The 14,346-nt window shown below is 41.6% G+C and overlaps 1 protein-coding gene across 1 annotated transcript in view; it reads right to left on the bottom strand.

The window, feature by feature from the left end:
- Nucleotides 1-421: 421 nt before the first annotated feature.
- LHFPL3 (LHFPL tetraspan subfamily member 3) overlaps nucleotides 422-14,346 on the bottom strand; it is a 467,110-nt gene continuing 453,185 nt past the window's right edge. Inside the window, exon 3 of the mRNA XM_030932953.1 lies at nucleotides 422-660. Coding sequence (XP_030788813.1) covers nucleotides 422-660 — 239 coding nt within the window. The remainder of the gene's footprint in view (nucleotides 661-14,346) is intronic.

Here is a 14,346-nt window from a genome sequence, read left to right on the forward strand (position 1 = left end):
ATGACTTACTCATAAAATTTTAATAAATAGGTTAAAAGAAAAACCTGCCTCAGCTTCTCTTTGTGTTGCTGTCAGCAAGCACATCTCTTGTAGCAAGCTGACATTCTTGTCGACAGCACGGTGAACAGCACTCCGAATAAGGTAATTACCCAATAAAGTTAATGTTAGCCAAATTGCACAGAACTTGAATTAAAAATTTATCTGATTGAAGGATTGAAGCCTGAGTCATGTGTCTTCCCCATTGAGCGTGCAGTTTACCTGCCTCAAGAGTAGGATACGTCACAGGATGGAGGCTGGCATTTATATTCTGGAGGTGAACCCACTCTCAGAGGCAGGAGCTGAGAATGCTTTCTTGTCTACCTCGAGGCAGCAGGGGAATGAGATTTCTGCGTTCTTCTTTATCTCTGTGTGATGTTTCCATTCACTTTGCAGGGCAGCAGTACAGTCTAGTGCAGCCTGCCCTTTCCTGGTGAGGACTGAGCTGGGGTGGCATCAGGATAAGAAAGGGCACTGCTGTGACTGCTGTGTAGGATCCAGTGTCCTTGTAGGGCTGGTGGAGGAGGCCGTGGGAGCCCATTGTCGGAGCACACCCTGGGGGCTGCATGGCTGCAGGACAGCTCACACAAAGGCTATTAGGCTTGAGCAGAAAGAGAGCAGGACCTGAGATCAAAACAATTGGGTTCTAATAATCACTGAGCCATTAACTAATTAAATGGTTTTTGGCAAGTCACTTCCTCTCTTTGCGCCTCATTTTTCTCATTTGTCAAATGGAGGTAACAACATTTGTTCTATCCCTCTGGAATGGGAGAATAAGAATAATAATAGATGTGGAAATACCATGAATATAAGAAGTTATTTATAGGCTCAAATGAAGTTATGATTGGCCAGCACAGATATTAAAAATGAGGCAAAAGGGCTGGGCCTTGTGGCTCATGCCTGTAATCCCAGCACTTTGGGAGGCCGAGAAGGGCAATCACGAGGTCAAGAGATAGAGACCATCCTTGCCAACATGGTGAAAGCCCTTCTCTACTAAAAATACAAAAATTAGCTGGGCATGGTGGCTCACACTTATAGTCCAGCTGCTTGGGAGGCTGAGGCAGGAGAATCGCTTGAACCCGGGAGGCAGAGTTTGCAGTGAGCTGAGATCACACTACCACACTCCAGCCTGGTGACAGAGCGAAACTGTCTCAAAAAAAAAAAAAAAAAAAAAAAAAAAAAAAAAAAAAAAAAAAGATGCAAAAGAAAAATTAATAAGTATTGAAAATAAAACTAAGGGTAACTTCTAGGCTTAAGGAGAAAGAGCCTACAGTGTCTTATTTTCACTGGAGAGGGTAGTAAACAAATCATGCAGGAATGAAGATTATGAGTGGTGTGAGCAGTATTTATTGGCAACTACAAAATAGAGCTAAAATATCAATATTCATTGGACTGGAAAATCAAAGTTTTCTTTAAAAATACCCTGTGAAATACTCAAAATATAATTTATAACCACAATAATATAATTAGTATATATTTCCAAAAACCTATAGAACTGGAGAATATGGCTATATTCTCAACTCAAGCAAATAATGTATGAAATGACAGCATTTTCCAGTAAAAAGAGCCCTGAGCCCTGAGCAGACAGGTGCTGCTTCTGACATGAACAAATCATGAGAAAATCACCTCTGTTCCCTTGTTCTCTTGCCTACAAAATGGAGATAATTCCTGTCCTATTCGACTCATGGGGCTGCATGAAATGAAATGAAACACATATCTGAAAAAGTGAAAGTGCCATACACTTGTGAGGTAAGATTATTTTCATTATTTAGTCAGGTGTCTGTTCTTATTCTAATTTAATTGAACAAACACTGATTTGCTGGGGGGGTCTACTGGCAGTGTGTGGTAAGTGTGGTAAGAGGCTGCCCATACTGTGTGGCTTTGTGAAGAGGAGAAAGAACTGGAAGGGCTGGGAAGGGCTCATTACAGGGGTGTTGAGTGAGCTGTCCCTGAAAAGACTGAACAAAGTTTCCTTCATCCATAAATATTTGTTGAGCTCCAACCCTGTGCTGAGCACTGTTCTAGGGGTTTGGGGGGATTCATCAATGAGCAGAATGAATATCTCCATACTTAAAAAACTGACATGCTACAGGGGATGGTGGGGGTGTGATGGGGCACGATATGCAAGTTGCAAGGGTGAAGAGAGATCATCAAGGATGAGATAACTGAGTTAACAAAAACACAGGAAGAGAACTTACAGGGGTTATGAGGCTGTGGAAAATAGGCTTCATCTCTGGTTTTGCTTCAGATGACTTGGTAGTGGCTGCCTGGAATCTGTGTTGAGAAGGATTCTGAGATTTCCTTTTGGCTCCAGTGGAAGAGTGCCAGGATTGATTAATGATGTCCACAATGGGTGTGGGAGGGGATAATTGGATGAGTGTTAGATATTCACCATTCCCAGAGAGGTCCTGTGTGACATTCCAATTTCTGCTCTTCCAGTCTTCTGAGAGTGGTACGAAGCTTAATAAGTGAGTATTTAAGTCTAGCATTTGTGTGTACATAAAAAATTATTTGGATATTCTCAGCGAAAGCTCTCCTATGTAAATGCCAGTGTTAATAGTATACTTCTCCAATCTTTTACCTTCTCTTTATTGAGACAATGAGCAGGCAAGTAACTCAGTTATGTTTTATAGAACCTGTTTCCGTTTGTTGTTCCACTTCTTTGGCTCCCTGCACTCCAAACTCAAAATGAGTGTCAGCCTCTTAGAGCCTTAGAATTTTTAGTTGCTCATATGCTACACTTGTCTTCTGTTTAGGGTCATATAATACATCCCTCCACGGCATTCAGAGGAAGTGATCTACCTTTTTCCTTTAAGTCTCCTGTGGTAACTATGCAACCTTCCTTGATAACTCTGTAAGAGATACAGTGTATTGCAGTTCCAGAATATCTCATACCAGGTTGACTCTGGCTTTCTGGCTGAGCCTTAAAGGCAAATGGGAGTTTGGGAGAAACCCTTTTTCTTAGCCCTTGATATGTTAAATAAATAAATTCAGAAAATCCTGTATCACTTATAAGTAATTGTCTTGGTGTAAAATTTTGTATGTCAAAAATAAAATGTTATTTTTTTCCTGTTAGATTGAACCATATGAAATTGCTATTTTTTCAACTTCATCCATGTCCCTGCAAATGACACGAACTCATCCTTTTATATGGCTGCGTAGTATTCCATGGTGTATATGTGCCACATTTTCTTTATCCAGTCTATTATTGATGGACATTTGGGTTGGTTCCAAGTCTTTGCTATTGTGGAAACCATCATTCTTAGCAAACTATCACAAGAACAGAAAACCAAACACCGCATGTTCTCACTCGCAAGTGGGAGTTGAACAATGAGAACACATGGACATAGGGAAGGGAACATCACACATCCAGGCCTGTCAGGGGATAGGGGGCTAAAGGAGGGATGGATTTAGGAGAAATACCTAAGGTAGGTGACCGGTTGATGGGTGCAGCAAACCACCATGGCACATGTATACCTATGTAACAAACCTGCACGTTCTGCACATGTACCCCAGAACTTAAAGTATAAAAATAATAAAAAAAGAAATTGCTATTTTTATAGGTCAAAAAGTTTGAGTGTTGGCAATTTTCTCTGGTTCAACTTAATAGTTGTATACTTTCTTTAACAATCCTAAACTTGAGAATTTGGGCTTTAGGCTGTTTAAGGAGAATGCCTTGCACTTTGAAAGGCAAAAGAGAAATGGACATTAACGTTTTGCTGAAATATGTCTTTTTGTCTTTGAAACTTGCCCTTCCTGGTCCCTTCTTAATGACAGTAAGAACAGCTGCTCATAGGCCTCTCTGCTCAAACTTGCAGAGTGCGATTGAACACTATGCTTCTATAGATAATGTGATAATATAGATTGAAACTATGCTTCTATGGATAATGTGAAGCCAGAAGGCTGCTTGTTCCCTGTTGTATTCACTGATTAGATGGAAAAAGTAAGTATTTAATGAGAAACTCCTGAGATGTTTGAAATGATAGCTACATCTCTATTTCTTTCCCCAATGACAGAGGGAAATCTGGTTTCTGGATTAACTACTGAATAGCATCTGCAGTCAACAGCTGATGGAACCTTGCAGGAAGACTAGGCTGGTATTCAGAGAAGTTTTGTTCAGGCATCCCATTTTATTTTGCTCATACTATCCAATGGCTGTGTGTGCATGTGGATATGAAAGTATCTGAATGTTTTGATCAACATTTATATGAAGGATTTCTGTCTACTAAAGAGTGCAACAGAATAGACCATCTGGAGACAGGGCTGTTTCATTCTGATGGAAGGTGGCAACAAAGTTGTCTAAAAGGAGGATGCTGGGAGTGGTATTCTGTTCCTGGAAATAAAAGTCAACCTGATCCTTTGTGCCAAGGGATTTTGCTCGCTGGATCAATTTCTCATTGTCTGAAAACTGCCAGTCATAGAAATAATACAACCAGCTGGCTATCTAGCAGGGATTCGACTCTGCTGCTGGGAAGAGGAGCATCTGCAGATGACAAAGGGACACTAAGGGTCCTTAGAAATTCCCTGCATTGTCATCTCATACTACTTAGTCACACAGCACCCCTAGGTGTGTGGGTGACAGGGCAGGCTGAAGCCCAATTCTGCTGATTCCTTTAATAAAAGTGGCTGTGCCAAGGGTGATTGCACTCCCTGGAGATGGGAGTGATGTCGTTTCACAAAAGGCCAGTGACAGGTTGCCCTCTGGTGTCAACTTTTTCTCACTGAGGCAAAAAAAAGTGTTCCCAGCAACTTCTCAGACCCCCTCAGCCCATTGACCAGGTCACTGTACTTACAAACAACATAGAATATGACAATAAAAACTATAAATCTGAGATATTTCCAGTAAGTGAAAGAAAGGCAGAGGCAAAGAGGCAATGTTCTTGCTTTTTTTTTTTCCATGAGAATAATCACAAGTGTGTTTGGATATCTGCTTCAGTCTTTCATGAGTATTTTCCATGGAGGCTGATGGGGAAGAAGTCAGTAGCTTCTTTTTCTTTGCTGAAAGGGTCATTATCTCAGAGACTGAGGGATTAGCAAATGCGATACCATGTGATGAGGATGAGAGGATAGAAAACAGAGTCTGGAAATATTTGCTTTTAGGCAAAGATGAAATCACAAGGCTCATTTATTTCCTTTGTTCTACCATTTCCTTAAAGTCCAAGTCACATGAAGATAACGTAAATAAAAATTACCTTAGGAATGGGAAAAAGGAAAAGAAACCAAGTCTGATGGGTGACTGTTGAGAAAGGGAGTTGGAAGCTATTGAACTCTGGGCTTTTGTTCTCAAGCCAACCCATGGATTTGGTAATACGCTTTGATTAATCTATCTAACTTCCACATCTGTTTCAACAAAAATTCTTCCTACCTCTTGAGGAAGTTGCAAGGTTGGGTTTAATTATTGTTTGTACTTTGAGAAACTCAAGGAAAGTACTTCAAGATACAAAGCAGTCTAAGAAAGGAAGCTATGAATACTTTTATAAAAGAAGGAAAATATACACAGGGTACCTACATCTCATTTTGGAGGAATGAAGTGCAAACTTTACCCAGAGACTATATAAATACCAGTCAGAGAGATGCAGATTGCCTTCTGTGGATCACATGATATCAGAGGTGGGGTGATTCCTCTGGTGGTTCCCTGAATTTTCAGATATTCTCTCTAGGTCGTCTCCAAGATGGAAGTAATCTGCTAGAGGCACCTCCGGGTTTGTAGATCCTCTAGCATTCACACTGTCTTTCAGAGCTCATTCCCTGATTGCAGGGCCAAATGGCCTCTCTCAGCTCCATCTTACCCGGAGCTGCTGTGATCCTGACAGTTTCTATATGACCACTGCTAGTCTTCTCACTGAGGCCACTAACCTAGCAGATTACAGAGTCTGTAGATGATGGTTACTTTGAGAAATGTCATTCTTTAAAAAGTCCTACCTTATTGCATTTAATCAGAACTTTAACTTTTATTATGTTTGCGATAACTTTACTCAAAATTTGAAGCTATTCAGTGATTCTTTCAACTTTTTAAAAAGAAAATCAAAGTTTCTTATGATAGAGACAAGCAAATTACAATATTTCTCATGACTATAAGCTCTGCTAAATGCAAGTAATAATAGAAACAAAATGCATGAATTTGGTGTGCAAACCAAGGGTAAGCTGTTTTGGGTTTGGTGTCCATCAAATTTGAACTTTGCCATAGTTTGGCAAAATAATAGAGCAAAAAACTGAAGAGAATAGGAGATTACAAGAAAAATAATGGGAGTGAGAGGTGGCAGAGAGAATACAAGCAGAAAGGAATGTTTGCTCTCTTTCTCATCCTTTGATGTCAACCTTCTGCCACTCATCTGAGGGTCCTAGAATCAGAGGTTTCTTGCACAAGACTAGAAGTATGGTTTTCAAACTGTGTGCCAAGGAACCCCAGAGGTTCTTTTTCAGGGCTTCCTCATGGATGGGGAGGGAGATGAAAAGCTCTATCCCCTTTTCCCCAGATGTTTCATGGGCTTGGCAGTAAAATGGAATCCTAATGAGAGGGCCAATTATAGTTTTCCAGGTGAAATTTAACCCATTGAATATTTTAGTTTTAAAGTTAAGATCATTAGAAAATATACAAGGTGGAGAAAATCACATAAATTGAAACAATCCAAGTGAAAGATCTTCTTTGTTATTGGTTCATGCCCCTAGTGGCTGGAATTTCTTGGAGGATGTAAGAGCCTTGTCAAAGATAGTGCTCCTTATATTGGCCTCTACCGAAGCCTTGGTCCCATGGCATTCAGACTCTCAAGTCAATACGATTTAGTTTTTGATCATTCCACTCATTGTTCTTTAGATAATCTCCCATATCACCAAAGTTTCTTTTGTTCTGTAGAAAGCCAAGATACCAATAAAGCTCAACATTACCATCCACAGAAACTACTTTAGAATTAGGATCATTCCATATCATCATTATGGATTTCTGTGCTAACTCAGGAATAGATGATGATATAGCACAAAAGATACTGAAACAAGTCATACAGCAGGGTTTAGCAAATTATGAGAGCTGACTACAAAACAGGGAAGAACATGCTGAAGTTTTAAAACTATTCCATAGTAGTGGTCAGAAGTGCGGAGGTTGGATGGGTTTGATGTTGACCATGAAGGATTGCCAGAACTTGTCCTGAACACTTCTGCACAAGTGTGTGGAGCCTGGACTTCCATCATTGTGCTACAGTAATCAGACATCTGCATTGCACATAAGCTGTGGGGAGTGGAAATGCCCACTGAAAGCCCTGCTGGGAGAGAATTACAATAATTGAGCCTCTATCATGGGGCTCTGCTTTGCTGCTACAAGGTCATCATGGGAGAAATAACGGAGTATCTTGCAGAAAGTTAGAATTTGGTCCTTTGCCTTTTCAGTATTGCACTTTGTACATGTATAAGCTCAATAACTATTAGTTAAAGACGGTGAGGAAAATGCCTTTGTAATTTCTCTTGGGAAATGACTTTCTTTGCAAAAGTTAGGTTGAAAGGAAAGCACGACGACTTCTAAAAGTGATGACAAGAAGCAAGGATGAATCCCTTATGCTAATACTGTCCCTCCCCAGTAGAAATAATTTCCAATGAATATTAAAATGGGAAGGTCATTTAGGTATCTCTTTATAGATTAGCAAGACACTATTGCAAGGTCTTTGGTTAAATACTGAGCCCAGAAGTATTCTGCAGTCCATGCTGATCTTTAAACTTGAAGAAAGTTATCTATTCTTACTTCAGATGTGTTTTATCAGCTCCTTAGGAATTTGCTAGAGTCATAACCTCTTCTTTTGTGCTGAGAAGGGAGTAGAGGAGCATTTTCCTTGTAGCTAGACAGGAGTCTTTCTTCCCTTAAATTGTCATTTCTATTTAGGTTTATGAGAATGTAAGAATCCAACCAAATTTTCCCCAATCACTTCATCAACAACAAACTTGCTTTTGTTTGCTTCTTTTACAACCCAGGATAAGAAGTGACTTTGATGTATCAGATCTGATGTCCTGTGAAATTTAGCTCCATTTACATTTTGGCTTCCCCAACCCTCACTCCAACATAAAATCCTCTTAGAATGAGAAGATGGAGATTGAAACTTTGGCGTGAGCGCTAATGAAATGTGAGACATTGAACAAGTCATCTAAAGTCTGTGAACATCAATTTTCTTGCCAATAAAGTGGGACAGAAATAATAGTAGGACTACTGGAAGGGTCAAATGAGATAGAAGATATAAAAACACATTGTAAATCGTAAAGCACTTCAAATATATAGTTATAAATACTAAAAACACAGTCATGGCCTAGTGAAATGAGCATTGAATTTGAGGTCAGTAGACAGGCATTAAATCTTGCATTGTCTGCTTAACGGTTGTCTGATTTGGGGTAAGTCATGTAAATTGTATAAGGCTCAGTTTCCACAAGTGTAGATATGGATTATTAAGTTACTAAAAAACATCACAGGGTTTTTGTAACTGAAATAATAGCTGATTGAACCACAGTAGACACCTAGCTCAAGCTATGCCAATCAGACTCTCTCCCATGGGAATCTGGGATTGGGATTAAAGGACTGTCCGTAGGCCAGGCATGGTGGATCATGCCTATAATCCCAGCACTTTGGGAGGCCAAGGCAGGTGGATCACCTGAGGTCAAGAGTTTGAGACCAGCCTGACCAACATGGCAAAACCCCATCTCTACTACAAATACAGAAAAATTAGCCAGGCGTGGTGGCAGGTGCCTGTAATCCCAGCTACTCAGGAGGCTGAGGTAGGAGAATTGCTAAAACCCAGGGGGTGGAGGTTGCGGTGAACTGAGATTGTGCCACTGCACTCCAGCCTGGGCAACAGAGTGAGACTCTGTCACAAAAAAAAAAAAAAAAAAAAAAAAAAAAGGACTGCCCATCATTTCTGGACAAGTGTGTACCAGAGAGAAGAAAATTCAAAATGCATTGTATAAAAGGCTGATTGGTAGAGAAAGTGGGTACTGCTTCTGAGAAGAAAGAATGAAGTAGGTTGAAGAGAGAGACATACACATACACACTGATTAAGAGCCAAACAGCATTCCCAGATTTCTTTTTTTTTTTTTTTTTTTGAGACGGAGTCTTGCTCTGCCACCCAGGCTGGAGTGCAGTGGCCGGATCTCAGCTCACTGCAAGCTCCGCCTCCCGGGTTCACGCCATTCTCCTGCCTCAGCCTCCCGAGTAGTTTTTTTGTATTTTTTAGTAGAGACGGGGTTTCACCGTGTTAGCCAGGATGGTCTCAATCTCCTGACCTCGTGATCCGCCCGTCTCGGCCTCCCAAAGTGCTGGGATTACAGGCTTGAGCCACCGCGCCCGGCCCATTACCAGATTTCTTTATTCTTCCATTTCTAGGTGACATTTCCATGTATCCTTATTGGAAATTTCCTTCTGGATTAGTTAACAGAATTCACTTTAGCTAGTTTAAACAGAAAGGGATTAATGCAGGAATTGGGTACTCATAAAATTGTTGAAAGGGAGAGGAGCAGACTCTAGGCCAAGCTTTCAGGGTAACCTCCCAAACAACCAAACAACCCTACAGAAGTGGTCCAATGAGGAAGTTACTGCCCTTTCCAGGAAGCTGGGGAAGCAAGAAGCTGCTCCCACAGAACCACACTGCTTTTGTCAAGATCCACACCAGGAAGATTCTTGATACCTGTGAAGCTGAGAACTAGCCACTGAGCAATTTGCTGCTATTCTCCTTCCACCCTCCCATACTCTCACCAACTGTGGGCAGGGCCTCTGCCTCTTGTGGAGGCTAAGTGGTATGCAGAAGCTGCACTGCAGGGAGTCTGAGTAATGCCATCTCTACTTGCAGCAGATAGCATGCAGTAAGCCATGTTTAGGAAAACAATATAGTTCAGTGAGTTAATCTGCATTTCTAACTTGCCTTCTTTCTTCTGAAATCAAGTCCTGTTCATTGTAATGGCGCAGTACTTAACATATCAATGTGAATGACAGGCTCTTGAATAAGCTGCAAGGGAGCCATTAGTTTTCTTGGAACGAGATGTCTGGGGATTCCCACCTCAGAGACTAACACAAAGAAATAAAGACAAGGTCTGGCTAAGGTTGGGACATTGTGACCTCTTTCCATGATTTTTGTGCCAATTACTCATTGACAAGCCCCAGAGCTTAAGACATGGGTACTTCCGCTGTGAAATGAGATGACTATAGAATAGTTATCAAAGAGGTTAGAATATTTTTGGCATCATCACAGTTCTGAATTATAGTCTCAGTAAACAACAAGTCCTTACTCTATCACACAATGTCTGGCGCCCTGTCCTTTGTGTCTTTGCATCTTTAATTCAGACTTTTCCCACCATGAAGGTGCTCACATCCTTCCTTGGTTCTGGGGCAGACTGCAGAGCCCTGGATTACCATGCAGACTCCTCTGTCCATGTGCTTGCTGCCAGGCCTGTGTGGAGTCTTGGAAAGAGTATAGAATGTGAGTTATTTGCTTTGTGAGTTATTAGCGAGGGCCTTTAGGCAAGATGTGAAATCTTCCTAAACCTTAGATACTTCGTCTTTAAAATGGAATCAAAATGCCTGCCATATAAATTTAAGGGGATTGAGTGAAATAATGACTACAAAGGCCTTTGTAAATAACAGTGCCTGGCACACAGATCAGGCATATTGAATATTAGCTTCTTTAGGGCTGAGTCTTCACAGCTCTGGGCTCCATCACATTCTGAAGCTTCACTTTTGGTGAAGGAATCCTTGCCTTGTGGCCCTTGGTTTCAATTGCGTCTCAGTTCCCTACCATCTTGTCCTTGCCAGGATCCATGTTGCCTTACCCCTCCTGCCCTTGGTCTCATCTTCCGTATTTAGTTCTATGGCCAGATATTTGCTACTTAGTAGACATTTCTCATCTGCCTGCCTGCACAGCTATCTAATTTTTGAGATTTTCCATTGCATACACCACCCTTTCATTGGTCATGACATTCTAGATTGCTATTGCTCGCCTGAGCTATCACCTGTTATTTGTCACATTATTGTCCAGATGCTGAGTTCAACTTTCCTTTCTTTTGTCACTTGTAATTGAGTCCTTCTTTTACTTCCTTGCTACCTACATCTGCCATCTTCCCCTCCCACTCCAGCAAATGTCTTTTCCTCAGGTCCTGGATGTTAACCCTCTCATGCCAGGTAGTATATTTAGACACGAAACACAGTCCTCTATGTCCTTGCTGCTCAGGTGGTGACACACTGGCATCGCTGGGAGCTTATTAGATATGCAGAATCTACTGAATCAGAATCTGCATTTTAACAAGATCCTGAGGTGATTCATAGGCACATGAAATTTTGAGAATCACTGTGCTATAAGCAAGGAAATGTGACTAGGTTAGAAAATACTTTGGTGGTGTCTGGCAAAAATCTGTTCACCTTCCTCCTGGCGATATTCTAGAGACAAACGGCTGCCTCCCAATATGGCTTGCTGGCACTTCTATTAAAAGGAATGCAATTTGGTATTCTGTGTCTTTTCATCCCAAGCATGGGTTTTGTGTTGTAAGGATGAAGTTCAGGCTTGTGACAAGGTGCAGTGAAATGAAAATTCCGGCAGGCTATGTATTTGAAGAAATTCACTCTACGACTGTTCTACTTGCTTCTGAGTCAAATCAAATAAAGGGATTCTGCGTTTATGAACTGTATGGTAAAGAGAAAGAACTCTAGGAATCTATTTTTTATCTTTGGTTTTTCCCTTTTTCTACCCCAGCCTTCCCAAACCTTCTTCCATCAGTTCCTCTGAAACCAGCACCAGAGTACAGAGCAGAACATGGCGACTGAGGGCAAACGACAGGGGGAAGCTTTGAGAAATGGCAGGTATTTTTGGTGACTTACTGAACTGGTGGCTTTTCCTCCTAATGTTTTTGCCCAAAACATGTCTTTGTAATATTGGATTGTTGTGATTTTTTTTTCATTTATTCAAATACATCCACACCCAACACTTTCCCTTCTTAGAAACTCCATCCTTGTGCTGCTACAAGGATGAATTTGTAAAAATTTTAAAAAGCCGGCCGGGCGCGGTGGCTCAAGCCTGTAATCCCAGCACTTTGGGAGGCCGAGGCGGGCGGATCACGAGGTCAGGAGATCGAGACCATCCTGGCTAACACGGTGAAACCCCGTCTCTACTAAAAAAATACAAAAAACTAGCCGGGCGAGGTGGCGGGCGCCTGTAGTCCCAGCTACTCGGGAGGCTGAGGCAGGAGAATGGCGTAAACCCGGGAGGCGGAGTTTGCAGTGAGCTGAGATCTGGCCACTGCACTCCAGCCTGGGTGACAGAGCGAGACTCCTTCTCAAAAAAAAAAAAAAAAAAAAAAAAAAAAAAAAAAAAAAAAAAATTTTAAAAAGCCCACCAAATCAATCAATCCATATTTGGATGGAGAAACAGGCTTCAAGTATCTATTATGAAAAGTATAGCCGGGCGTGGTGGCTCAAGCCTGTAATCCCAGCACTTTGGGAGGCCGAGACGGGCGGATCACGAGGTCAGGAGATCGAGACCATCCTGGCTAACACAGTGAAACCCCGTCTCTACTAAAAAAAATACAGAAAACTAGCGAGGCGAGGTGGCGGGCGCCTGTAGTCCCAGCTACTCGAGAGGCTGAGGCAGGAGAATGGCGTGAACCTGGGAGGCGGAGCTTGCAGTGAGCTGAGATCCGGCCACTGCGCTCCAGCCTGGGCCACAGAGCAAGACTCCGTCTCAAAAAAAAAAAAAAAAAAAAAAAAGAAAAGTATAGGCTGTGAGTGATGTCACGAGACCTAGACAGCTTCTGCAGCCTAACTTCACTTTCAATTATCTTGTCATTATATGGCTGTGGGAAAAATGCAGCCTGCCTCTCTTTGCAGTTTTGAACACACAAATGCTCCCATATTTCTGATGGAGCTTCTAATGAAGGTGACTTTTCCACTTTTCATGCTGATATCAGTTTGACCTGCTCCTGTCCTGTTAGCACACCTGGGTCTGCTGTCCTTTTATGAATATTATGGGCTCCATGACATGCACAAAGTAGTCTGTTGCTTTTCTTCCGATGTGATAGGGTTTGGGAGTTGGGGTAGAAGACAGGGTTTAAAAACTTTCAAAATAAATAAGAGGCATGGAAAGGCCCCTACCTTGCAAGAATGGAAAGGGCTAGAGATCAATGGCTAGGAAGATTGAAAGTGCCCTCAGGCCACGTAATAAATCAAGACGTGAAGGAACTTGCAGATAGGTAGAAAGGCAAATAATTGCTCACTTCTTGAGCATAGCATCGGTGGTTAAAATACAATCAATTAAATTTTAGACTCAGGGTTTTTCTAAATTGTGGTGAAAGCACAATAACTATCGCTTGGCTTAAAAAAATGACACCATGAAAATATTTGATGATGTAGCCACTTCTTTAAAAAGATGCCATATGAATTTTTCAAAAGTAAATAGTGATGACTTCAAAGTGTGTATACTTTGGAAAAGACATGATACAAGACTTCCACATGTATCATTTCTGCTTCCTTGCAAGAGCTGAGGGAAGAGGGGAATGCTTCCCTATTACAATAAAGTGCTATACTTATGTTTAATAATTAATTACGAAGGAATAAAAAGGGTCATAACAAGTGAACCTATCCCAGTCCATACTACTTGGTAGCCATCTTTAGCTGACTAAGGAAATAACAATAGACAGGTTTATAAATCAAAGCTTGGTTTCTGGCAGCAGAGGGAAGCATCATCATTAGCTTAAGACAGACAGACTCCTACTAATTGCATCAAATTCAGTCTATACAGCAGGGGTTCTTAAAGTGTGGTCCCTGGACCAGTAGCATCAGCATCTCCTGGGAACTTGGGGGAAGTGCAGATTCTCAGGCCCCACTCTGAATTGCTGAATCGGAACCTCTCGGGGTCGGGTCCAGTGACAAGTGCTTTAATAATAAGCTCTCCCAGTGATTCAGACACTCACTACTCAGTGGTATCGGAGGAGCGACGATAATACAATAGAAAGTGCCAGGGCTCTGAGGCCAAGCCTGAGTTCCTTCCCAGCCTTGCCATCACTCACTGTGTGACCTTGGCAAGTCTTTGGCCTGCCTGAACATTGATTTTCTCTTCTGCAAAATCAGAATCATCTCCTTTCCTCACAGGTCTGTTGTGGGGAAAGTGAGATGATGTGAGTTCTTGTTCACATAGTAGGTGCCCAGAAAACCTTGGTGCTTTTCCTCTTCCCTTCCCTGAAGCTGACCTGCTGAAAAAATCCAAGAGGTAAGAGCCATTAATATTTGTGGAAAATTAAGAGCATTTCCATAAACTCATGGACATTACTCAGTGAAAGTTGGTGTCTTGGGCTGAGTGAACT

Source organism: Rhinopithecus roxellana, chromosome 6, assembly GCF_007565055.1.
Source record: "Rhinopithecus roxellana isolate Shanxi Qingling chromosome 6, ASM756505v1, whole genome shotgun sequence".
NCBI lineage: Eukaryota > Metazoa > Chordata > Mammalia > Primates > Cercopithecidae > Rhinopithecus > Rhinopithecus roxellana.